The sequence below is a fragment of the Conger conger genome, chromosome 7 (assembly GCF_963514075.1).
Source record: "Conger conger chromosome 7, fConCon1.1, whole genome shotgun sequence".
NCBI classification, from domain to species: Eukaryota; Metazoa; Chordata; class Actinopteri; order Anguilliformes; family Congridae; genus Conger; species Conger conger.
This window is the reverse complement of record NC_083766.1, coordinates 34221435-34247423: the sequence shown is the minus strand read 5'-3', so window position 1 is coordinate 34247423 and position 25989 is coordinate 34221435. Positions and strand designations below refer to the sequence as shown.

The window sequence follows — 25989 nt, the reverse complement described above, 5'->3', positions numbered from 1 at the left end:
CGGCCTGGCGGAATATGCGGATCATTCCCTCGCGTTAAAATCTGTCCGCCGGGATTGTGCCGTGCTAGGCCTACACGGGGAAGTGGGCCGGGGGCTTGTCTTCAGCCCCTTCCACAGGGCGTCTCCCAGGGGCGGCACGGGCCACGGGAGGGACCAAAAAACACGAACACAGAGCAGAAATGGGCCGGGATCGCAAGGGCGGGGCGGGGCGCGTCAGTCGCACTGATCCCGTTACACGTTTCGCCAGCGCACTTTCTGCGCATACGGCATATTAATACTCCAGCCATTTTCTTCTCTCTCCTGCTGCTGCTGTAATGTGACAGCATTAATCCTCTTTCTTAAACTCAGTCTCAAGTCCACGGAGCGATAAACCCCTTCTGAAGAGCGACTTCCCGAACTGCTGATGGTTCGCAGAGCTGCGGTGGGGGGGGGGGGGGAGGGGGGAGGGGATGTGATTTCAGAAGCTGCCGAACTTGCTCTTGCCTCCAGAGGCTTGTGTGGTAAACCGCAACACCAGAGATCAGCCGTTCTTCACCCCTACAAGGGCTTACACAGGAGTCTTTACATTAGCGTTCTTTGTGACTCACCTTACTTAAATAATGCTGTGATATTTTAAGAGATACGCAATATCATTTCACCTGCCTCGGTAAATATAGCATAAGCCCTTCGCTAACAAGGCCCAATATCGAGCAGTGGCATAACAGACTATCTGTACCCTGCATGTGGAAGAAGAATAAGGGTTGTGACTGTCACGGTTTACCGGCTCCCTTTAAGGTGACTGGGGGTCTGCAGTCGGCCTGCGCAGTTCGGTACAGTACACCAGCCCAAAGTTGGACTGCAGAGTGGAAACAGGGGTGGCCGGGTGCCAAAGCTTCAGCGAATGCAGGAACATTTTGCTGGGGTAGGTGGGGTTCAGAGGCACGACGAGGCTTTCCAAATTAAGCTTGAAAAAGGGGGACAGATCCGTTCCACGTGGTTTCAATTGGCTCTCTCTGAATCCCCTGGGTTTTTGATGTCTTTTATTACAAACTAATTGCAACTGAAGTTGTAGCTCAGCTATGCCCTTTTTGCGAATAAAATAAAATGAGCATCCATTTCAGAAACTAAAAGGGTAGACAGGGTTTTCATCCTTTTCTTTAGAGTGAATTTCTTTACAATGAACATTGTGAAATTAATTTATTTCCAGTTCACCAGTAGGGCCCTGCACACACCCAAGAAAAGCCAGCAAACCGTTTCCTGGCAACAAACATGCCACATATCAAAAACTGAAGGGACTGCATTGAGAAGATATTTTTAACAGTCACACTTTTCTGGTTATTAGACAAACTGGATTATAACACTGGCAGAATTTTCCTTTTCATCTTCATTCTCAGTTCAGAGTTTTCGTTCTACAAATATTTACAGTGGGCAAGGTCAGTTAAAAAAAAAAAATGAAATAACAAATTAAAAAGGCTTGCACTGCACTAGAGACCGGCAGTGGAACAGGCAGACGTGTACTCTCAAATTAGCACCTCACCTCCAGGCTAAACCTACATGACACGCAACACTGTATGCGTTATGCTCTTTGGGGCAATATCTGCAGTGATGTCACCATCTGCTCATTACCGAATGCACCCAGACCCCTGTGTGTCCAACACTGCTCTCTGCTTACGATCGGACCGAGCAAACGTAACGCAATCACACTCCCAAGTCCAAACGGACCCGGTCACAGACGGCGTACCGCGTTCATAAGCGTTTGCGCTTTTGCGTCGGTTCAGGCCGCGGCAGACTGAAAAAACGCCAGCGCTGCACATCGGCAGCTGAGAAGGGAGCTGAGGGAACGTGACCCTGAGTCCGCTCTTCTGATATGCGTCCTTTTCAGACGCGCGTCATCTTTTTCTGTAAAAGCGCAGCACAGCGCGGCTCCAAGCATGAGCCAGCACATTCGGTAACGCCCAGGGCCTGCTCCGATACTAACCGCTGGCTCCGCATGTAAATAGGGGGCAATAGAGGTCACGTTTCCCACGTCATAGTGAGACTGCTCTAATACAAAGCAGTCAGCTCCTGGATGCGGATACACCGTAGCCCCGTAGTAATTCAGAAATCAGGTTCATGTAAAACTAAGAAAAGGAACAAGTACTTATATGAAGAGCAGCAGTGAGTCGGAAATTATTTTTTACATTTCCATTTATATTTACAAATATTTACACATACAACACTGAGCACTTTCCAAAAATGATTAGAACAAGACCACAAATATAATCAGGATAGGCTCTTGATATTTTACTCCAGTAAGAGAATGCAAAAACATAATACAGGCCAATTTAATAATAACAATAATAGCACACACTGAAAGCCAAAGTCAAAGAAAAAATATGAATCAGATAACTATTTAATCTGTTGTACGAGAGTTTAAGCGAATTAGAAAGCAGCATTTGAAAGGAAGTTGCCTAAATGGTCTTGTGTAGTCTCTGTCGTTTGAAGAATGAGTAGATGTGGCTATTAAGTTAAAAGGTGAATTTGCTACTAATCTATAAACACAATGATATACATAATATATGTAAAACAGGTAAAAAAAAAAAAAAAAAAAGAAAGAAAAAAGAACTGTGACTGTCACCACACAAGGGCAACATTTGTCACCAAAATCCAAACATCAAAGATGTAGATCAAAAAGTTCCTTCTTTGAAGAAAGTAAACTTACATAATTAGGTAATACCCCTTTTAGTAAACTTATTTGTGTAAACATGAGATCGTAGAGAAATTTGACAATACTGAAACAGCCGCGTTTTCAGGACATGACTTTTAGGTGTCGTTCACATTCAGATGCTGTACCATTCAATTCTCTCAGGTTCAATGAGACTAAGGAAAATCACACGACAGCAACATTTTACCTCAGCCGCAAGTACAACACAGACAAAGAGGTTATGAAATGCCCTGTAAGCGCATGGTCTGTAATAAGAGTACTGTAATAAGAGCACTGCAAGTTCCCCAAGTCTGACCCCAGATGCCCCTACAGACCTGACCGTGGTCTTACCACGAGACGGGGTTCAAACTGTGCTGTGCTCAGTTTCAGCACAATTCAGCACAAGCAGGGCTACTGGAGTCCTTGTGGGAGCATCCCGCTGTACAGGGAGCGGAGGAAGCCAGATCCACAGCCTTGGGCAGATCCTGACCACAGACATGGTTGTTACCTGTAATGCTACGTCACAACCAGAATATGCAGGCCCTAATCATTGAGAACTAGTATTTCAAAAACACACATTGAATGATGCATTTTCATGTGTGCATTTAAATTTTATAAACAGCGAGTAGCTGTTGGACAATATCGTATATTTGGACAGCAAATAACAAATATTGCATTTGGACAGCAGTACAATATTTGTTATTTTGGCTCTGCACACCGACACACTGGATTTGAAAGAAAACAATGACTAGGACATTAACGTGCAGACAGTCACCCTTCATTTGGGGGTATTTAAATCCATATAGGGGGACCAGTGCTGGATTTACATCCTTTTTATACATAGTATTTTATACATTCAATTCATTGTGCCTAATTACCTTTAGGGGACCAAAGGTAATTAGACAGTTGGCTTCTCAGCAGTTTCTGGTTAGTAAGGTGTTGTACTCAATTGCTTCCTTAGTGCAGGTATAAGAAAGCTTTCAGTATCTAGTCTTGATTGCCTTTGAAGTCTGTTATTGTTGTTTGTCAAGATGAGGTTTTGCCAAAGACAGTCAAGGAAACTATTATGAGGCTGAGAAATGAAAAATGTCACAGACAGGCAAACAATTGGCTTACCAAAATAAACAGTTTGGAACGTCTTCACAAAGAAGAAAGAGACCACTCACTGATTTGAACCTCATTGATATCAACTTTGATTCACTTGATTTGTTTCATTGTATTTTGGTGAAGAGTTAACCTTCTCGATTTGGTCAAAAAGATTGAGGTAATTGAAGGTCCACACACTGTCGGTGTCATACCTCATTCTTCGATCCCTGGAATCCCCATTCAGTGCACGTCAATGTGTTTCTTCCCCATTTCTGGTGTGGATGAACTTACCAGAATCTAAAAATCTAGCGTGCCAGATGGCTCGTTATTCAAAAAAAAGCTGATCACATGATTGCTGTTCCCCACAACATCTAGCAATTTAAATAATGTCTTTCCTGATGGAAAGTGAATTCATATGGAACTTGGTTGGCGATTGAATTTCCTTTCTTCCAAGACGTTCAACCTATTTGATGAGCCTGTAATTACATGTAATTACAGGGTAATATGAAACACTTAATTCCAATAGGCCTTAGCCCTTTAATTCAGTAGCTAGACAATTATGTGCATTTCTGCAGGTTAAATCCCACACAACAACAAAAAAATAATGGGAACTAGCCTATTTTTTTTAATCGTCACATATAACTTGTTATTTAAGTAGTGGGTAAAAGGGCTCTAGGGCTACAGTACCTGACCAAATGAAAAGCACGACTGTCAAAACAGCCGTGCACCTGAGCACGCTACGTTCTGAAGGAGTTGGCGGCTCTGGAAGCCTTCCTGCCAAACCACCGGCAGACCGCTCCTGATCCCGAGCTCACCTGACCGAGCGGGGACCGCTGGGGGGGGAAGCGTTCTTCAACCCCGCCGTTTAGTTTGGAGTTACGCTACGTCAGCCCGCCCGGCAGCCATGAAAACCCCAGCTCTGCTCGCCTCATTTCCCACACAGCGTGGGGGGAAAAATAAAGCAAATTCCAGTTTTTTTACATTCGCGAGACGTCTTTTACCGTGAAAAGGACCTCGCTTTTTCACGCAAGACTTGCAGCAGATGGCGTACGGCCTTTCTGGCCCTTCGTGTGACAGCAGATGGACCTCTGGCGAGCGAAGGTCGTGTCAAGGTCGTTACCCAACGACCGCACGGCAGGGCCAGAGGCGAGGCAAGGAGAGGAGAGGCGAGAGAGCCCCTCTTCTGTTCCCCGCCTTGGTGCTGGAAATATGCTTAAATATACTTAAAACTCCAAATCTGTGTAGATTTCCAGTTACGTGGCACGTAACTGGAAAGTTACGTGCCACGCGACAGTGTGGGCCCGGTACTGGTGTCGCACCTTCACGCCGTCCTGCCCTGCTCCCTGCTCCCTGCTCCCCGCTCAGAGAATCAGAGCCTTCCTGCGGCACGAGCAACCGATGCAGGATTCCAATTAGACACCATAACATCCCTGCTGCTTCATGAATGTTGCATGCCGAGCAAGCTTTCGGGCGTCGTTGCCGAGCGCTCCCCGTTGCCACGGTGTCAGCGTGGCCCGCCGTAACTCGCCGGGGACGACCTTCGTCATCACCATCCTCATCATCGCTGCGATCGCCGCGGGTCATCCTGAGAGTGGCGGGGTGTCGACAGCAGGCCCAGGAGGATCATGGGAAGGCAGAGTGTTTACCCGTTATGCAACGCCGCGCGCTAGCAGGGAGCCTGCGCAATCTAGCACTTACGCATGCCAGGACAAAAGGAAGCACAATCTGCAAGGGTTTTTTTCTCACCTAGCGTCGGCAGGAGTGACGGGGCACCACCCCCGCTGTAACCAGGGGTTACTGTTAGGCAGTAAGGGGCCCACAAGTCCTGCATTAACGCATCTTAACCTTCACAGCGAGTGAGGTGAGCTTTCAGTTTCAGAAGCCAGTCTGGCACTGAGAATATGATTCGCCCAAGACAAATCCCACACAAGCACTTACATGACTCACAACGGAATGCATTAAGGCCACAGTGGACATTCTCACTGAATAGAAAAATAATTGTGATAAAAAAAATAAAAAAACCTTTTATCAAGTATACAAAGTCATGGTCTTTTAAGAGGGTATGTGTTATACAGACAAGGCTCTTATGTCACGACTTTCCCTAAAGACTCTGGAAGAAAAGGCCTTTAAAATAGACTATATTAATTTAATGTTACGATAATCCAGTGTGAATAACGTGACATTTTCACATGCTGTCCATTCCTCTCTCACTCCTTACCCTGATATCCTTGTGAGCGTCACAATGTGCAATAAATTCACCTGTTATACTTCAGTCATCTTTTACATCACAGTAACAAAGCCCAAAAATAAATAAATAAAAAATAAACACTTTTCAACATACAGATTTCTCGGGATAACCGTACCGGATCGAGTCGAGCCAATTTGATTCAAAACAAAAGCACGGTGGGTTCATCAGGACGACTTCAAAAACCTCCGCGTGCGTGAAGCTAAACCATAACTATTCTGAGCGAGAGCTAAACCACGCTATTAATAGGCCGTGGTGGCGGGCGGAGCAGTTTGCAGTCAGAGGTCTTCGAAGAAAGTGCTGGAAGAGAAGACGTGGCACCAGCGACAGAGCCCAAAAAGCAGACCCAAGGAGACGAGGGGGTCTTGGAAGCACCCTTTGCAAATGCCTTTTTCTGAAAGGCTGGCACATATTTTCCTGCTGCTAGGAGAGAGAGAAAAGAACCGCAGAAGGTTTCTTTGTATTATATAAGAAACCGTCTGGCCAGAATAGCTACGGTAATTGCTACTGCCAAAAAAAAAAAGAAAAACAGACACACACACACCCCGTACAAGATATGCAGAACTGTACACCCTACAGCAGGAATCCGGCAGAAATCATCAATAATTGCTTAACCTGAAAACCTGTCCAATAAATTACACGTTCAAGAGATTTCCATCTTGCATCACTGAACCGACTCCACCCACAGCCGCACTCGCTGGATGGAGTGAGTGTAGCCAACGCTGTTGAGGCAGAGGCACTGAAGAGCCTGTGTGGAGAGCCCTCCTCCCCCAGCTGAGAACAGGGTGAGGAGGAGTTTGTGTGGTGAGAAATCAGCGAGCTGCTCCTACGCGGGTGAGCCCGGGAACCCACACCGTACGGTCACACTCTAATTCCACCTCCTGGATGCCTTTTTCTGCATTACGTCATCAGTGCGGGAAAGGGGGGGTCCGTCTAAAAAGAACTTCTTAAGCTGTGGGCTTCGGAAAGATTACATAACCTCTAAATTATTCTCTCGGTTTTTGCCATCATTAATGGCGTTCGTTTCTTTTCTTTCTTTCAGAGCTGCTGATATTGTCATTATGTTAAAGAAGGCTCACTGCCAGCTGTTGAAATGGCTGAATGTTTATAGGGTTCCAGTCTTCGGTTTGTTTTCTGTCAAGATCTGGTAATGGTGTGGGGATAGAAAGTGATGGCAGAGAGCACCAAGAATTAACATGGAGCAGGCCTTCCCAGATTCAACAGGGCAATGCACATTCTCTCATATCCATGAGTTCATATTCACAATCTACGGGTCTCCTTCAGAAGCTTGTTTTAAAAACTGATAGTATGAACTGTGCAATTATTTAAGCTGAAATTTGAGTCTGCCCACCAAGTGAGACATTTTTGTATTAACAGTAATATATACCAAGTGAGCACTTTATTAGGTATTTATTAGACTTATTTTTTAGACTTATTGGTCTTCTGCTGCTACCCACTTAAGAGGCTTGATGCGTTGTGTGTTCAGAGAAGCTCTTCTGCATACCACTGTTGTAATGTCTGTTTACTTGTGTTACTGTCACTTTCCTGTCAGCTTTGACCAATCTGGCCCTTCTCCACTGAACTCGCTCATTAACAAGGTGTTTTTGCCCGTAGAACTGCTGCTCACTGGATGTTTTTCATTTTTCGCACCATTCTCTGCAAACTCTAGAGACTGTTGTGTGTGAAAATCCCAGGAGATCAGCAGCCACAGTTGAACTTCTTGACCACTTCTGCATGCTTTTATGCATGTAGTTGCTACTACACGACTGGCTGATTAAATATTTGCATTAGCAAGCTGGTGTGCAGGTCTACCAAGTGTACATTTTTAAACAAGGGAATCATTTGGATGTCATCAGAGAGAGTCCAGGCGCACAAGGTAGAACGCAGCTGACAACCCCTACAGGTTCATCCCGAGATTTCTTCCCATCAGGGAGTTTTTTCTCGACACTGTTCAGGATCCATCTTTCTCCCCGAAAGGGGGTCGTTTTCCTCATATGCTATTGGGGGTTTAGGGCTGATATGTTTAATTCTCTTCTGTGTTACTCTGTAAAGTGTCTTCAGTGAAAAGCACTATACATTAAAAAAATTATATTGAATTGATGGAGCATGTCTCCAGTACAAACAGGGTACTTCGTACAGACATAGTCCAGCTCCTGTACAGGCTTTTTCCACAATTCTTCTCTCGGTTTTTTGGTGTCGCTAAGCTGTAACTACTTTTTTCTCCAGGAAAACTGTACCAAGGATCTTCAATTCATTTTTAACATGACAAAGACTACCAATGTTTACAAGACTTACTACACACAAATTATGAGAAACACAATTTGTAGATGGATTAATTACACTAATAACAAGCGCATGTACTCATCAAGTTCTTTTCCAGAACTCTCTGTACTTTCTTACTCTACCAAACATGACAGAGAAAAAATAAGTACGTATGCGAAAATGGTTTCATGCAAAGCACACAGTGCTTACCGTAAATCCTCAAATTGTGGCCGGGGTTTTTTATTTACTTAGGCTGCACAAAGCACAGGCCTTTATTTGGGGCAGGCTTGTATTCGAGGCAGGCCTTTATTTCTTATTAGGCTTCTGTTGCAGAATTTTATTCTTAGAAACAAAGTAAAAGGCTACACTTAGTGGGCCAACACTGTTCAACACGTCCTGTAACCGTTCAGAAATCAATTAGTGTAGGCTAATCAGGAACACCGTTTGGTATGTCATAGTGTTAGTCTTAACAGACTTAGTTTATTACGCCTTCATGAACAATAACAAATTAGCGTAGATAACAGCAAGTTAAGGATCTTTTTTTCCCCTAAAGTGCGTTTTATTGTGAGACATGCGTTTCGTTTGGAGCAGCAAATATCAAAATATTTTCGCTTTGGTTTGGGATTTAATTTACTTTTGGACTGTTTGATTCTATTGCTAAATGTCGGGACTGATGGGCACTGAAATCTGGGGGGTATTTGATGGTTCACTGTTAAGTTTTATGTAGTTGAAAGAGTGTTGGGATTTCCACCTGTCTGTTTATTGTGAGCCAAGGCAAATGCTTTCATTCATTCATTGAACGTGCACGGTGCTGTAAATATATGGAAACCTTATTGTGTAGCCAAGTAGCCTAAATTGAGTAAATTTTTTATTTTGCCTGATTTACTTTTTATTAAATTCGTAGGCTGGAATGCCTCGCGGCAACAATTGTGTTTAAATGTATACTGCTTCAGCCTTTGGCAAGCTACTCAGAAGGGGGCGGCAAGGGACTGGTAGCTTGAGAGCAACATGTTGGAGACCCATGGTGTAGGACAACGACTTTTCATTGGCAACAGTATTAAACCAACCAACAATTCAAAATATTAAGAAGAGCTCTTATTTCACTGAGTTAAATCAAAACAATTGTTCTAGTGCTCATGGACTGATAGCCCTACAGGTAGGCAATAATACCCCAGCTTGTATTTGGGGGCCGGCCTTTATTTGTCCGAATCGACCACGCCCCCGGCTATTTGAGGATTTACGGTAATTAAATCTGGATTTAAAGTCAATAAAGACAGACGGCAACCCGTTACCGCAGGAAGACGTTAACCGCTAGAAAAATGAACTCCTCAGCGATGCAGTACACACGACATAAAGAAGTTGACAGCCAAAAGCAACAGGCCAGTGGCAGCAGAAGCGGAAGACACTTTTGGCCTCTGCAGCAGGAGAATGAAAGAGGGGGGACCCTGGGGATTGCGCTTGTTCTTTGGATCAAATTTTTCCCCAGTCTCCCCTGGACTGCCATTTTAGCCCCAAGACAAATATCAAGCTCTCCATATTCCAGACACAGTCTGTAACACTCGCCACAGTGGTACCCAGTGAACCATAAATCAAGCCCTGCCCCTGTCATGGTGGCCATCGGCCCAGTCTGCTAGAATGAAATGGGATAGAGCTCTTTTTCCACAGCGCAACACTGCAAACTCATAAGAGTGTGTCTCTAAGTAGCCTAGTTTCTTTCAGCACAAAGCATTGGAAACATCAACATGTTTTTTTTTTTTTTTTAATGATGTACAATAAAACCTGCTGGGAGCAAAATAACAGGGCAGTCTCAACAAGCCATTTTTAAAAACAATATTCTAATTTTCACTGTTTCACTTAGCAATAAAACTTTAAAACAAAGCATGCAACTTCATATTTGTCAGCACTATTAAATAGGTAGCTGCTCGGTCATTTTGTTGTAGTGAGGATGTATGACCTTGCTTCAAGAGATAGGTATAGCACCTTGTCTGAACAGGTTAATGCAGAGTATTCCCTGTTCATGTGTCTAGTGTTAAATCAACATAACCACGTATTTACACAATTACACTATAGTACAGATGGAATTTTACAAATATTTAGGCAATGTGCTTCCAAAAATAAAATTGTGACTATAATTTTACACTCAAATTTTTTTGTTTCCCCTCAGAAAAGTGCTATGCCTGGCTCTGCTAAATACAGCACACTTTTTGGTCAACAGAAGACATGGAAAAGCTTCAAAGACCTTTGAAGAGAAAAATGACAGTCATTTAGTTCATCCTTACTTCTGTTAAGTTTCTTCAGAAAGATAAGGTTTAAATCAAACCAAAATAGAACCAAACAAAGAGCAAACAAAATAAAATTATGAAGATTTTAGAATGTGAGGACTGCTCCATGCTTTTCGATATTGTCCATCTTTACATTATTGGCATTTGGCAGACGCTCTTAACCAGAGCGACGTACAGTTGATTAGACTAAGCAGGAGACAATCCTCCCCTGGAGCAATGCAGGGTTAAGGGCCTTGCTCAAGGGCCTAACGGCTGTGCGGATCTTAGACCGGGATTAGAACAACCGACCTTGCGTGTCCCAGTCATTTACCTTAGCCACTACGCTACAGGCCACCCTATCTCATGGGCAAGCTTCTGTCTGCACACAGTGAAGATTGGATATTTCGCCCACATTTATTTTAGAGGACTAAACACACTTTGGAGTCGAGTTTATGAAGCTGCTGTATCAACACACATGCGTGAAAAAGCAATAACAACATCACTTACAACATCATTTACAAATGCAATTACCAGCCCGTGCGGGACTAAGGCACCTTATATCATTCCGGCACAAATTAGAACGATGGCTCGGAAACAAAAATGTTTCAGGAAGGGGTCATCCGTGGTGAAATTAAACTCACATCTGAATGCCAAATTTATTGCACGGTTTTATTACCAAGATCTACTGCATGTGGCAGAGTGCTGGGTGAGGGATGCAAGCTGCTTCTCTATGTAATAATTGTTCTTCACTAATCACTTCTTGAAAATGCTGGCTAGCTTAGCCGAGGAGTCAGGCATGTGGTCTTTGCTCACTCTTCCAGGAAATTGTCCAATCAGTGAATGCGTATTGAAGCGCCTAACTGACAAGTAGGATCCACACACACCCTGTACATCTGACACCCTCCCTCTCCCTTCTCCTTCTCCTTCTCCTTCTCTCACGCACGCACGCACGCACGCATTGAATTGCAATCACATATCTGTTTGAGCACTTTTATATTTGACTAATATCCAGAAAGGAATATTGGTACCAGGGTCTAGATTGTAGCCCTTCCCCAGAAATTCACCCAGCGAGTTAAAATCACATATGGTTACCAGTTGTGTTGGAACCATCATAGCTTTATGCTTGCACCATTAGGACTGTTTTACTGCAATATCAGTAACAGCCAAAACAGCCAAATAATAGTTCACATTATTTGTGAACAATACAATTTATAAATGTCTCTGGGATGCTGGGATTTCAAACCAGTATACAGATGCTCCTTTTCCCACAATGAAAGGGCATCCACATTCACAGTGGAACCTAGCATTACTGGCCATGCCATCACATAGCAACTAATCCACATCACTAAAGGCCTACTACACAATTTCTGGATGACCACTTTCATTTTAGGGCTGCCGTATAGGTACAATTACTACATTCGGACAAATGAACACTGGAAAAGAATATAAAAAAATAAAATAAATAAAAAAAGGCTACAACATAATGGAATATTATGTAACAATATTTTTTTTTATGGCACTCTGCCTGATGGAAGAGAACACCACACGTTGGCTGAATCAAGCTGTAGCTCTTTTTAGCGGCAGCCATTCTCATCATAGATTTAACATGGCATGCAAATAAACATGAATATTTCAACATGCTTTCAGAGAGAAAACAAACATTCTAATCACCCAAGAATAAACGACGGAAGCTCAAACATTCCAGATGAGACGTTAAAAGCACACAAGATTTGCGTGTCTTTACTTCCTCACTGAAAACTCACACTTTCACAAGTACTCCCTTCAACGGAAAGCGAAATACAGCGATAAAGCTATGGGGGAGTTCTTCACACAGATGGATAACCATACACCGAGTGATTTTATCCACCCTTTTGACAAAGATAACAGCCTTTATTCGCAAGACACCGCTAAAGAGCTCAAATATGTATATTGGTTTCAAATCATTATGTACAGTTAAACTGCCAAAAACCGAACTGAGACCGCGCATAAATTAATCCACGCAAACGAACAGAGCACAGAACGGTGTTATTTCGAAATGGAATTTAGAGCCGCTACAATAAAGAAGCCAGCCCCATACAACATCCCCACGTCGAGTTCCAGTCATTTTCTCATTGTCCTCGGGACTAATTAGCAAGGTCCGGAGCGACCGTCTCTCTAAAGGAGGTCATTATCTTTTGATTAACAAAACAGTGGCCGTCTAAAGTTTCCGACAAGTTCCGACACAACGTCTCAATAGAGGCGGTCGCGGCGGGGTTAATCCTTTTTCCCTATTCCAAGGATCACAGCGACGCTAGCTCATGTCAGTGGAAGCACAGCATTCACAGAAAGGAAAATAAGGGAGACAAACAGGGAAGCGTGTGGTTATACCACTTTCAACAAGCAATGTCACTTTAAGGTTAAAAACACAGGTGACAAATAAAGACAAACGACGTCCGCTGTGCAATATCAGACATATTCCGCAATCAGGCGGCCGTGGAATATGCTGAAAACACCGCTGTAAATGCGCCGGGGGAGAGCGTCGTCCCTTGTTCTCTCCGCGCTCTTACCTTGGTTGTTACAATACAAAGACAGTCCATTCTGGGGGAAGTGGCTTAACCTCGGCTCGCTCTCATCACCACAAAACCAGCGTTATGCAGAAAGGGAGATGAACTAGCCGCCACGGGAGAAAGGCACGCGGGCTGCTATTGGAACCGGGCCCCTTCTGAGTAATGGGAGTCCTCCTCCACAATGCTACAGGCAATCATGTTTCCAGCGCGATCTTAAAGCCCACCAGACGTCGTCCGGCACAAACTTGCAGCGGTTTTTTCGGGCTGATAGCCAGCGGCTTGGAAGGTTTAAGTCTGCTCATCAGAAATCTCTCCTCTCCTGGAGCCGACGACCGCACGCGGTGGAAGGAGGAGAGGCACAAAGCACACCACTGATGCTCAGAGCTCAAACGGTGGCTAAGAGGAAAGATTCAGGTTTTCTTTCTCAGTCTCCCTATCAAAAGCCGGATTTGGCGCTTCAAAAATATCCATTTCTTTTCACCAACTTTCTTTTCCTCCTGCTTACGTGTGTGTGCACGCGCATGCATGTGCGTATGCGTGCATTTGCATGTGAAGGCTATGTTCGAGCGTGCGTGCCAATGTATACGAAGCCTGTGAGCGTGTCTCAGAATGAGTTAGCGGCAGACCCGAAACCTCTATTAAAGTGCTGTCTCAGCTCTGCAGAAACGATCATTTCGGAGGATTTATTTATAAAGACCAAGTCCTGGAGATTTATACGCAGAGGAATTTGAGCAAAACTGTCAAGACGAGCTGTTTAAAGAACTCGTTATTGCGTCAGATCAGCGAAATATAATTTAAATAAAAATATACGTTCCCACAAGACTTAAAAGGAGCCAATATCTTGTCAACCAGCAAAAACACTGAGCTCAAATTACCATACTGATGGACCACGCAAGCTGATACAGATTTGTTTTTAAGATTTGGAAGCTTTCCTTGTTTCCTCTTATAAATTGTGATAAATAATATCGGGGCAAAAAATGGTGGAGGCCACTTAAGGAAACAAGCAGGTTCAATGACAGAAGGACCTGCTGAAATGAGCCTGAAGAGAAGGACAGAACTTGTTTCACAGAGAAAGAAAGAGAAGGGACATCAATGCCCTCCATTCACAAGAGCAAAACATTTCAACCAGCTGGAGCTTTGACAAGACCGAGGGGGAACGGCCGTCAAACACTCACGTTACACTTCACCTATTCAATATCCCGGATATGTGATCCTACAGTCATTGCCATTCTCAAAAAAAGAAAAGAAACCCTTTTTTCTCCATTCCCCCCTCCACAAATCCCTGAAGCACTCCCTCAAATCCAGTAGAGAGTGTCTCTCCCTCTCTTTAGATCTTAATATCTGTGACAATGGAAGAGATAAAGATCACACAGAGAATCGTTTGTATCAAAATCCATGCTGCCATTGGCCTTTCTGTTCAAAGCTTCAAGCGCCACTAGGACCACCAGGTGTGTAACCATCGTCATGAAGCTGCATGCTGGCTATTAGTTCCCACAAAGTGAGGTCACAGCCATACATGGAGGGGGAAAAAAATCAATGAGTACAAATGACAAAGTCAAAGGACAGGGTAGCAAGAATTCATGTGGAGAGCTCAACAGGAAGTTCACTCGGGGCAGGTGGTGAATCGCAGGGTCTGGTTTGTCAACAATATGGTTTTCTCTTTTAAGACAAACACACTTTCAAAAACAAACTGTGGCCAGCTTTGAAGCATTAAAGACAAGCTGAAATCTAAATTCACTCACTTTAGTCAATTTTTCATAACCTTACGAACATGTCTTAAAGTAGTTTAAAGTTCTTCCATGCACTTTCGGGAAAACAAGATGTTATGTTATTGTGTACCAGTGGGCGTTCATGTTGATTAAATGTCCGTCAATTTTCCCTCCCCTTCCCCACAATCAATATCCTTTTCACACACGTCCTAATTTGTCGGTCAAATCAACTCCCTGCCCTTCAAAAATTCCCCGGAAAGATCCATTTCACTTGTGTATATATGTGATATCGCAGAAGCTAGTGCTACTCTAACTTTATTTTGTCTTTAAACCAAATGCAAGACAAGCTGACAACTTTCTGCCGGAAATGCACCCAGGATGCCATTACGATGACAAACCCAGTCATCAAAGTTGTCTTTTTGCCAACCAAAAAATACTGACTATACAGTAAATTAAAGACAAACGGTTCCTGTAACTGAATTGTTACATTTTTACAAAATAGTCGTCTTCATTTTAAGGTTTTTTTCCCAGAGTTTGCTAGAAACAGGTCATGAAATCGGTCCTTTGAACATGTCAGTGTGCTTAACACACCAAGGCACACCTCAAGGGGAAAGGGGCTAGACCAGGCTATAACAACTACTGTGTAAAGCCTGCAGCATGCTAGGATGCTAATACTAAGGCTAATACGAAAAAACAACTTAAATTTCACCATTTTAAGCTTCAGAAAGAGTCTGCCTCTCCACTTAAACGCATTAGGATTTCCATTTTGTGAAGTGTGCTTCACGGTCACCGTGGCCACTGAGACAAGCTTCTGAGAAAGCACGGCTATGGACAGTGCGACAGGTCTTACTGCCTCATCGTCCGGGAGAAGGATCAGGCAGCGCGTGCGAGGAGAACAGCCATTACAGTCACGCCACATTCAGCTTCTCGGCGACACCTTGGGTTTACCTGCTGCTTGTAGGATGCCTGGTCGCCCAGGTGGAGCTCCTCACAGAACAGGACTCTTATTACGGCTCTCATTTGTGGACACGCAGTATCATGGCATCTTGCACAAGACCTTCTGCGCAGAGACCAGCGGGCTGGGTAAGCTTTTCAACAGATGGAGCCCCAAGCAGCTTTTCCTGATCATATTAGAGAGCGAGAATGCTTTAACCGCCTTTGCCGTTCCTGTTGCCTAAAGACGCAAGTGGCAATAATTAGTGAATCTACACAAAACGAGAGCTTTGGACTTTATTAAACTGGATGAGAAGGGGATGCTTACAGGCCTTGATTTTCTCTTCGTTGGCAGACAGTTTGGCGTTGCCCTTCACACGACCTTCAGATAACAAACACCAGAACCGTCAAACAGATTGGTCAAAACGCCACTTTCAAGATTTCCAAATACTGTTTGGTTCTCACTAAAATAATCGAGAAGGAAGTGTGACTGGCATGTAAGGAAAGGAGTGTGAAAATATTTCTGGAGAGACTGCAGTGAAGTGGGAGTCTAGCACAAACAGAGTACCATCATTGCCACACAACAAACTAAAACTAGATTCCTTGTCATGAAGTGGGTAGGGATATAGGCATATTACCCAGGATTATCAAGTGTATCAAGTGTGTTTTGAAGTCGATCGGCGTTATTGCACCAATCCGGACAGTTAAAGATTAAAGTCTCCAAAACCCGTTGAGTCTAAAGGGGTGATATAATCATCTTACTCTGGTTCCACGATGTCTCTTCCTCCTTCACAAGCCGATTAAATCTAATTTACTTTGCTGAGCTCCTCATCAACCACAGACGACGTAACCACTCTCTCTCCACTTCTATTCTTGTGAAACCAGAAGAGGGGAAAGAGTGGGGTCCCAATTTTATTGGGCCATGGGCAGCTGCCTCTCACTCCGAACCAAACCAAGCACCCTGCCATGCCTCCTAAAAATATGTTCTGGAGACACCAGCAGGTACCCTCACCTTGCATGACCCACGACCAAATCCTCCCATGTTCAGGGAGGGGAAATGGCACCACGCCCTTGAGCAGAGCCTCTTGTATGTACTGCGGGCGTAGAGGCAAAGGACACTCCGCTGTGTTCACCTGCTGATACTGCTATATGAACACAGGATGATGATGATGACAGGAACAGTTCATGCAGACCAATTAGGCTTTCCACTTATCTACACGCCAGAGTATCCAACAGCACAACAGGTCTGGACTTGAGTACTCCAAGGGTCTGTGCCTCCATTACGGGGCCCAGTAAGCAAGCCCAATACCGATGTTATTCCCAAATCCCACACCCACCTCCACAAACATGCACAAACACACGCACACAACAAACATACGTACACACCTATTCACATATATATTCATATATTCAATATACATGTACACAGGCAGACACGCAAGCACGCGCGCACACACACACACACACACACCTGCCTAAGTTAACAGCTGGTTCCCTCCTACAGCTGAATCATAGCCTAGGTCCTGGCATAGCCTAGAGACAGGAGGCCGCCACCTGCTGCTTCTCCACCACCATGTCATCTGCGCATAGGAAGTCCATCATCAGTGGCGACACTTGGCACCGCCAATACTCCCACGAGCCGACACCCAACGCATCCTGCAGTCATCTGTACAGTCAAAGAGCTTTTCCATGGGATGCAGTCCTACACTAACAAAGCTTGGATCCCCACACAAACCCAGAACTTAAAGGCACAATAAGGTAATGTCGGACTTCTAATGGTCACGAGAGGAATTGCAGCAACAAACACCCTCAAATCACAACACTGTATATCCCTCCCCATTCTATAACTATAACTATAAACACAGGCAGAGGGCGAGTCAGCATGTCTTTTTAAATGATAGGAAGGGATTTACAATATTCTTGTAACAATGTATTTACACAAAAAACTTACCTGTTGTACCTTTAAGGAATTCAATCCACTTTGAGTGGTTTAAGTCATTAAACTACCATGCCTCACCAGACAGAACAAGAGGAAAATATTAGTGTTACGATAGTGATCACAGCACCATAGTGATAATGTTAGTGCAATTGGTCTATCAATAATTAAAAGTCTTTAAGTACTGGGTGTTCTTAGACAACTGGATATTTCCACATGCAATGCAAAATCTCCTAGTCCATTCGTCCTCATCCTTGGCATCGATTACTGCATACATTACACATAAAATTCAACAAATGCTGTGCTCAGTGCTGCCTCTCTGAACATAATATTTGACAGTGTAAGTACTGTAGCTTTGTGTCCTGAGGGTTAAAGGTTTTGTTCCGTGGCAAGACACCTGTTATACCTTAAGTAAGGCACCAAGTGTGAACTGCTTCAACAGATATGAGCATAAAAAGAGAAACGGGTTGAAATATGAGCTATATAAACCACCCCGAATAACAACATTTGTTAATGAAATAAATCAGGCAGGGCTGTGTTACGGGATTAACTAGGAAAGGGATACCTAAATGCTACATTGAAAAGTCTGTTCCCTTTGGTGTGTGCACGGGATTCAAGCTCAAGACAACCCCAAGGTTTCGACGAGAACAGGGAGTACGCAGGCGAGGAAATCTGCGGCGTGCCTGAAATATTTACAGTCTGGTTCCGCCACACTGCAGCGGGTGGTCAGGGAGGCAGGGAAGGGGTGCAGCTGAAGCGAGGTGGCTGTGTGGGTGAGACGTGAAAATGAATGCTAGTACCAGCACCACGCAGTGAGGGGGGGGGGGGGGGGGGAAACCTGGAGATGTCTTCAGAGGCCCTGCGTTACATAAAGCCATCAAAGCCAAACGCACACTGCATCCCTCTCTGTCAAAGCACAGGTCTATTCACAGTCCACAGTGCCTCTGCTTCACCCAATTTATTCCTCTACGGCAACATCAATTACGGCCCTAAGCTGTGGACAGCACCCCTCTGCAATCCCTCCGTATGCTTACACACTGCTATCTGTATGCCCAAATAGGTTTTTATTTTTTTAATCTGCTGCACACACACTCACATTCTCAAACAGACACTCTCGTGCCATCTCTCACCATCTTTCTCTCACACACACAAACGCACCTTTTCATGGCAGTGTTCAGTAATAGTTAACTGCGCCCATAACCAAAGAGGATTTGCATGCGCAAGCTCAGGTGCTAATCCTAAAATAGATATGACTTTTAAAAATCAGAAAGTGTCAGGCATGCAAGTTACTGATCAGTATTCCACTATGAAGTAGTATCTATTATGATTTGCACAAAAAGCCTCTTATTTCCACAGCACTTTTGTACCGTGTTTGACAGTAAATCTCTGATGTCTGCCCAAAGGATGATGGGAAGGCTGACTCTCTTTAAGCTGGTGTGCACATGTGCAGAATAGGAGCTTGGTCTACTGCCATAGTAAAAGCCTTTGCTTGCATGCTTGTAGCAAGTTCAAATTTACACCCAACCAACATATTCTATGTACAAAGAACTGTAAATACAGTATCTGCTCTCTACCAAACCCAGTGAACTCTGCAGGCCAGCTCTGGACTTTGTCCAAGGATGATACAGATGAAAAATCAGCAAACGCTAAACAACCTCCCTCCTGACACCACTGATCGCCCTGTCGCCGATACGCGCATGTTAATTAGATCTAAACGGAGAGATGGCAGATGTGAGCTCCCACTGTTGCCTCTAGCTTCAGCTCCCTCAGTAATATCTGTCCTGTTTAGAAACAGGTGTGGTCCATCACTGCCCGGCACTCTCTCCTGCATCTCTCCTAGGGAGCGGTCCAAACGGGGGTTTTAACAGTGCCGGCTCCCAGATGGACGCATAAAGCCTCCATCTGCACTATCGGACGATGGCCTAACCGCAATACCTGCACTCTGCAGCATCAATTTTACATGCAGCAAGTCATCATTTTCACAATGCATGGCAGCACATCCTGTGCATCAGACGTTAATACTTTTAGAGTATTACTATCGAGATGAGCCAATGTGACATGGAAAACTCTGTTTACCCACTATGAAAAACCAGAAGGCATGTTTTTGAATTTTGAAGACCGGTTTGTTCTGTCACTGATGGCAGTATGCCATGATCCCGTTGAGACAAGACGCCGCCTGTATTTCCCACAATCCCGTCTGCCCCCCTTGCAGCCATACACAGCCCGGAGTGCACTCACCTGTGCGGGGCTGTTCTCCACCTGCTCCGTCCCGTTCTGCTCCGAGCTGCTCAGGTCTCGCGACTGTGGGGGGGAGAAAACGCCGGTCAGGGCCTGTCATGCAAACGCATGGCACATCGAGGGGTGCTGAGGCCTGTTTTCTCACCTGTATTTACATCACAATATTCAGATGCAGGATATGTCCCCCGTGCGTGTAGCATGTTTAACACGAGCTGGAGAAACTCCCTATTCTAGGGGGAACTCTGGAAAAATATTCAGTTGGCCAACGTGGAAGACATGGGAGATTATTGATATTGCTTGGTTTGGCACAATAAGAGACTTGCGTTTTCATCCAGCCTTGATTGGGCTGCCCATTTGGTTAAGGCACCACGCCACAGATCAGCCTCACAGTCTCTGACGAAACCTGGTGCCGAACGTGACCGGTAGCTCCACAGGTTGACACCCAAGAGGTGACTGCGTCTCCCAAGGTATGGAAGGGTTCAGTTGGTTACGTATCCAAGTTCACTGCTAACTAGCGACCCCCGCTGGTCATTCGGGTGCCAGTGTACTGCATGCCAAAGCCACAAATGAAAGGTTTTCCTCCGAACCAACACTATGCAAGCTTAGCTGGTGACATTACATGTTTCAGAGGAGAAACATGGATGTACACACTCTCAGAAATGAGCAGTGGGGTTTGCAGCATGAACACGGCTGTGATTACAAACCACTGGCTATTCCAAATTGGGGCACCAAATTTATGCATAAGCCTTTTATGGCAAAAGTGTGTTTACTGTACTGACCTATTTTCAGTAGAATTAAGCTTGTTTACTGAATCAAGCCCCATGTTTGTTAACAACTCCAAATGGAGCAACTGGGGGAAAAAAAGGTGAATAAATGCTTATTTCCAGTCATGGAGTAGGTGAGGATGGTGAGCAGCAATTACTCAGTGAATTCCGCTACATTAGATAATTACAGCAAGCTCTCTTACTCAAAACAGCTGTGCGACAGCGCTATCCAGTCAATGTTTGAAACATATCTTCCACAACAACTACACATCTGGACAATACGCTGTAAAAGTGAACACACAAAGAAAACTCCCAATACAAATAAGGATTTTACTTCCAATAAAATATAAAATGTGATCAATTGAACAATACGAATTATCTTAATGTGTTAAACACAAATTGAAAGACTTCACAATCATGTGAAAAATAAAAATGACTTATCCAGTCAAAATGGCATTCAATAGAACGGATAGAGATGAAATAAAACATAGTTTATTTAGACTTGTGCACATAAAGGTCTTCCTGACAGTTTAACAGTCAAAAACAAAAGCTTGGTTTGTGATTAACTGGGCTTTGTTGTCGCTCATTAATCCAGTGACTTTAACAGTGGGCAGCACTGAGAGAGCCGCTTTGCAGCCTCATAGCCAAGAAGAAGGGTGTTAAACAGGAAGGAGGGTGACCTCATTCCAGGCCTCCCTTCCCATGGGAACGGATTAATCCCTTTTAATCCTCTGGTACTCTTCGAATTTAACCGCCCATGTTCAACCTGCACCGTCCTTTCTGCTGATTGTCAACACGCACAACCAAAAAAACCATACAGGCATGCATAGGAATGCTGCAGCTATGTGCACACAGGCATACACTCTCTCTTCTCTTTCTCTTTCCTTCACCCGAGGATAAAACAAAATGGGACCAGAAAACACTGAATCTCAGATAACAGGATTATTCCCTAAAGGAGCACGTGGGCCTGTGTTGTTTCCAGTCTGACGGTCCAGTCTGTCCCTGTAGTGTGCGCTACAAATCGCCAGAAACTAACAGCGTTTCTTCAGCCTCTCTGCAAATTAAGTAAAATAAATACCTTACAGACAAGAAGCAGAGTGGTTATTTCTTCTATATTTATGCTATATTCGAGGCAGTCGGCAGCCCTGGAAAAGATTGAAAAAAGGCTGCTAAAAATAAACAGGCAATGAGTGATATATTATGCGCCAAAAACATGTGAAACTACATTCTTTAATTGTAAAAAACAGCACAGAAAAATTGTCAGAATTACTGGTAGCCCTGTTGAAACTTCATTGAAAGTAGGTGTATGCTGTGCACCCTAGCATCAGAAGTACTATGTTTATGTTGAAAAGGACATCATACCTACTGTAAAATATGGTGGTGGATCTTTATGCATCCCCTGGTCTCGGGTCAATGGAATCATAAACTCCAGCAAATGAATCTTTCAGAAAGAGAATGATCTCAAAAATATCTCAAATCAACCAAGAAATGTTAACTGACCACATAATTACTATTTTGCAAAGGCCAACTGAAACTTGAACCAGAGTGAAAATGTGTGGTTTGAATCGGAGGGCAGCCCAAAAATCACAGACTGAAGGATGTTGAAAGATTCTGTATGGTGGGGTGGTCAAAGCTCACCCCACAATATGTTCAACAATCAGTGAAAACACTATACAAGATGATTTGATGGTGTTACCCATGCAAATGAAGTGTGCACAGCAAGTACGGAAGCAAGGGTGCCAATAATTTGTGACACCCATATAAAATGTGTTAATTGACAATAAATCTCTGAGCATTTTTTGTTTTCCCAAGTTGAGTCTTGTAATTTTATTTATATAACAACTTGGCTTGGACAATGTAGAACCTCCTACCATTTGTGACAAAAGCCAAAGCCATAGAGCAAACATACATACCTAAACTGAAAACATTTGATGAACATATATTGTCCCAAAATGTATACACATCACATGCATAGACCCTCAATAGCCTCTTTATTAGGTACACCTTTACAGTACCAGGTAGGTAGTTGCCTCCAGAACAGCCTGAGTTCTTCACACCATGGATTCGTAAGTAAGAAGGTGCTGGAAACATTATTTAGGGATTTTAGTCCATGCTGACTCAATGGCATCCTGCAGGGCTTTCAGCCACACATTCACGCTGCAAACGTCATCGGATTGAGATCTGGGGACTGTGCAGGCTCAACTACTGCTCTACATATGAGAATATAATAATAGTACATACAGTGTATAATATAATGGAGTGTAATAGTATATAATACTATAATTTACAAATGGGGAAAAAATGAAGATGGACAAACAAAATTCATATAGAAAAAGCACATGTTAAACAAAGAGTGGTCCTTTATAAAATAAAAAATAAAAAACACACACTATGAACAGACTGAGGGGAATATACCTCTCTAATCCTCAATGGCTTTTCTTTCCTCAAAGAATTAGTTTCCCCCTAGTGGAAGGACAGGAAACCAAAGCATCTGTGTCCGTCTCCCTCACCCTCTTCCTCTCCCTCTATATCCCTTTAATTTTCCCCTGCCGGACCTGCTTTACAGATGCCTACAAAATCATTTAGAAAGGCAGCCCTGAGGTAAAAACACAGAGAAGGCACTGTGCAGACTGAAGCGGGATGATTTATCCATTTCATTCAGACCCTGATTGTCTCTTCGAAGGTATATATTGAATGAGCTGTTTACTGCTCAGGACAACAAAGTTTGTGAACAGGATGTACCAAACTGTCCCAAGCCACCTCAATTATTTCCCCTTTTTCCAAGACAAGGTACAAAGTGGCGGTGCTTTACACCAATTGGAACAGGCTTCCTTTTCACTCTGTTTCTCAGTCTTTTGGTCGTTTAATCACTCGCCAGCCAAATGAAGCAGGACCCATAAGTCAATAAACTCCAGGCAACTCCAGAGGGGAGCTGTGTCTAGAAGAAGTGCTTTTCCCAGGGCCCAGTGCTTCGGCCCGATTTCAGTTTACCCGCTCGTCAATGCAACGAAAGGAGTTTGTGGCAACTTTACCAAAGGTGCAAAGAGCCAGAAAAAGCTTGTCAAGCGCAACAAGTATCTAACTGTTTAGGCAATGATGACCACTTTTTCATATTATTCAGTTTTCTGGATTTAAACATAAGCAATCAATATCTGACATAAGCATAAGGAATCTCTGACAGGACAAAACCAAAAGCACCCAGGCAACCATCAGTAAAGCAAAATTGTCTAACCGCAGCATTTAAATTCAGCGGCAGTGCAGTGCCCAGCTCAGTTTCTTTAAGGGGAATGTCGGGTGCCGGTACATCACTGGAAAAGGCTTCAGGCAGCTCTTCTTCACTGAACAAAATGTCTGCCTGGGTAGGATCAGGCAAAGCTTCACTTCCACAAAACGTGTCATTTACATTCACATTATAACATTACGTACAACTGTATATCCAATACCTACTACTGTGATTTACAGTCGGAAATTGAGATTTACAACACAATTGACTGCCTACATAAACTTGAGGGAATGCAGGCTTCAATCCAAAAATTGTCTCACCTGCTCTCCTACACTACTAGTGGATATTCAATATTCGTTTGTAGGTTACATAGCTTCAGTGAGTTTATATTAAAGAAAAACAAAAGGGCTTATGTCTGTACTTGAACACAGATGAACACTATTTAGGGATGTTGCCTTTAGCTTTTGACCAAAGCTCCAGCACAAATTACAGAACAAATATTCGGCATGAACACAATGCAATTTGCATTCTGGACATCAAAATAACAACTCCTACTGATGTAAGCCAACTCATCACTTGTCTGGCAGGGATAGAAAAAATAAATGTAAAAAAGTAAGCCGACTGATCATTTTATCATGGTTGTAAAAGCTTAACAATGACACAAACTCATCATTCCAGTGCGGAGTCTGACTGACCTCCTGGCCGGGGCAGGGGTGCTGCAGGATGACGGTCGGAGAGCTGGCCCGCTCCCACTGGTCCGCCATGGAGTTCACCTCCTCCACCTTCTCCTCACAGCTCTTCTGAGTGTTCAGGAGCGTCACCTCGTAGAATTCCTGAATATCTGTGAAGAGGGAAAAACATCCCGGAAATAAGCAATGGGCAGTAAAATGCTGTATACAAGAGAAAACCTCAAAAACACAGCTGGGCCAAATGTCTCTTTGTGGGGGGGGGGGCGGGTTAGGGAACATATACCAGAAATTAAAACCTAGGATTAGTCTTTGATTGGCCACATACCAAACATGTACAGTGCAGAGCATAAACTATGGGCTTTGTATCATGTGGTACCATTAGTCAAATTGAGGAGTTGCCATGTAAAACTAAGTATCAACAAAATAAATAATTTCATAAATCCATGAATTGTTGCAAAAAAAACAAATTTCTCACTGGTCTGTGAATTTATATGCCAATATGGCTGGTAATATGTAACACAACCACTATCAGCATTAGATATACAGTAGTACATACCTCTATGTTGTTATAGGTTTCTATTAAATGCGTGCAAAAGACATTTCAAAAGCAGACATGGTTCTGATGTGGCACAACAGAGTAAAAGGCATCAGTAAGATCCAGGAAAGCCAATAATCCATCATGGATGACCAAAGGCCAACAACAACAAGAACATCTCTCAGGTGCAGGATTGCCCCATTAGCTAAAGCAAGAAGACTAAACATGCATCATGCTCAAACAAAATTAGTACTGACCTAATTGAACACTCACTGCTGATAAGTTAGTGTTTCCATCCTTCCTCAGGAAACTTCTGCCACAGATTCTCCCATCTGAACCACAATATTATCTCACCACACACTAAATAATTCCTATAGCCTTTTTGTGCTGTGAGGAGTCTGTTTTACTCCTGCCATAACAGGCCAAAGGAAATATTACAGCAATGTAGGAATGCTGCTTGAAAAAAAAACTTAATCAATTCATATATTCAGTCTTGTGATGCTATGGGCAATGGTCTGAAAGGCATAGTAGATAATTATCTTTTTCTAGGCCATCTTATCCATAGTTAGATAATAAGATTAATATAACAGATTATTATTTCATCCCTGTGTGTCCAGGACAAAAATATTAGAAAATATCTATGTGCTGCATGCTAGCGGTGCTAGCTCTAGGAATGGCTCCAGATGGAAGGAACATTAGCTTTGCTAATTAATGATGAAAATACGCCTTCCAGCAGCTCACAAAGCTGAAGTCTTCACACTTGTATGTCTTTAATGAGATAAATAAAAACTGAGAAACAAGATAGTTTAGTTGTTTTAGAGGCAGCGAAATTCAGAACTAAGTTGGGCTAACCCTTTAAGGGTTTTCATAAACTGCATCCAATAGACTCTACTGAAAACA

At 43.5% G+C, this 25989-nt stretch overlaps 1 protein-coding gene across 4 annotated transcripts in view; it reads right to left on the bottom strand.

Moving 5' to 3' along the window:
• The window catches only part of dlg2 (discs, large homolog 2 (Drosophila)), a 239252-nt gene that overhangs the window by 186757 nt on the left and 26506 nt on the right, over positions 1-25989 (bottom strand). For all 4 annotated transcript variants that reach the window (XM_061247616.1, XM_061247619.1, XM_061247617.1 and 1 more), the window contains exons 3-4: positions 24561-24706; positions 19879-19941 (exon numbers count right to left, since the gene is read on the bottom strand). In XM_061247616.1, coding sequence (XP_061103600.1) covers positions 19879-19941; positions 24561-24706 — 209 coding nt within the window. The remainder of the gene's footprint in view (positions 1-19878; positions 19942-24560; positions 24707-25989) is intronic.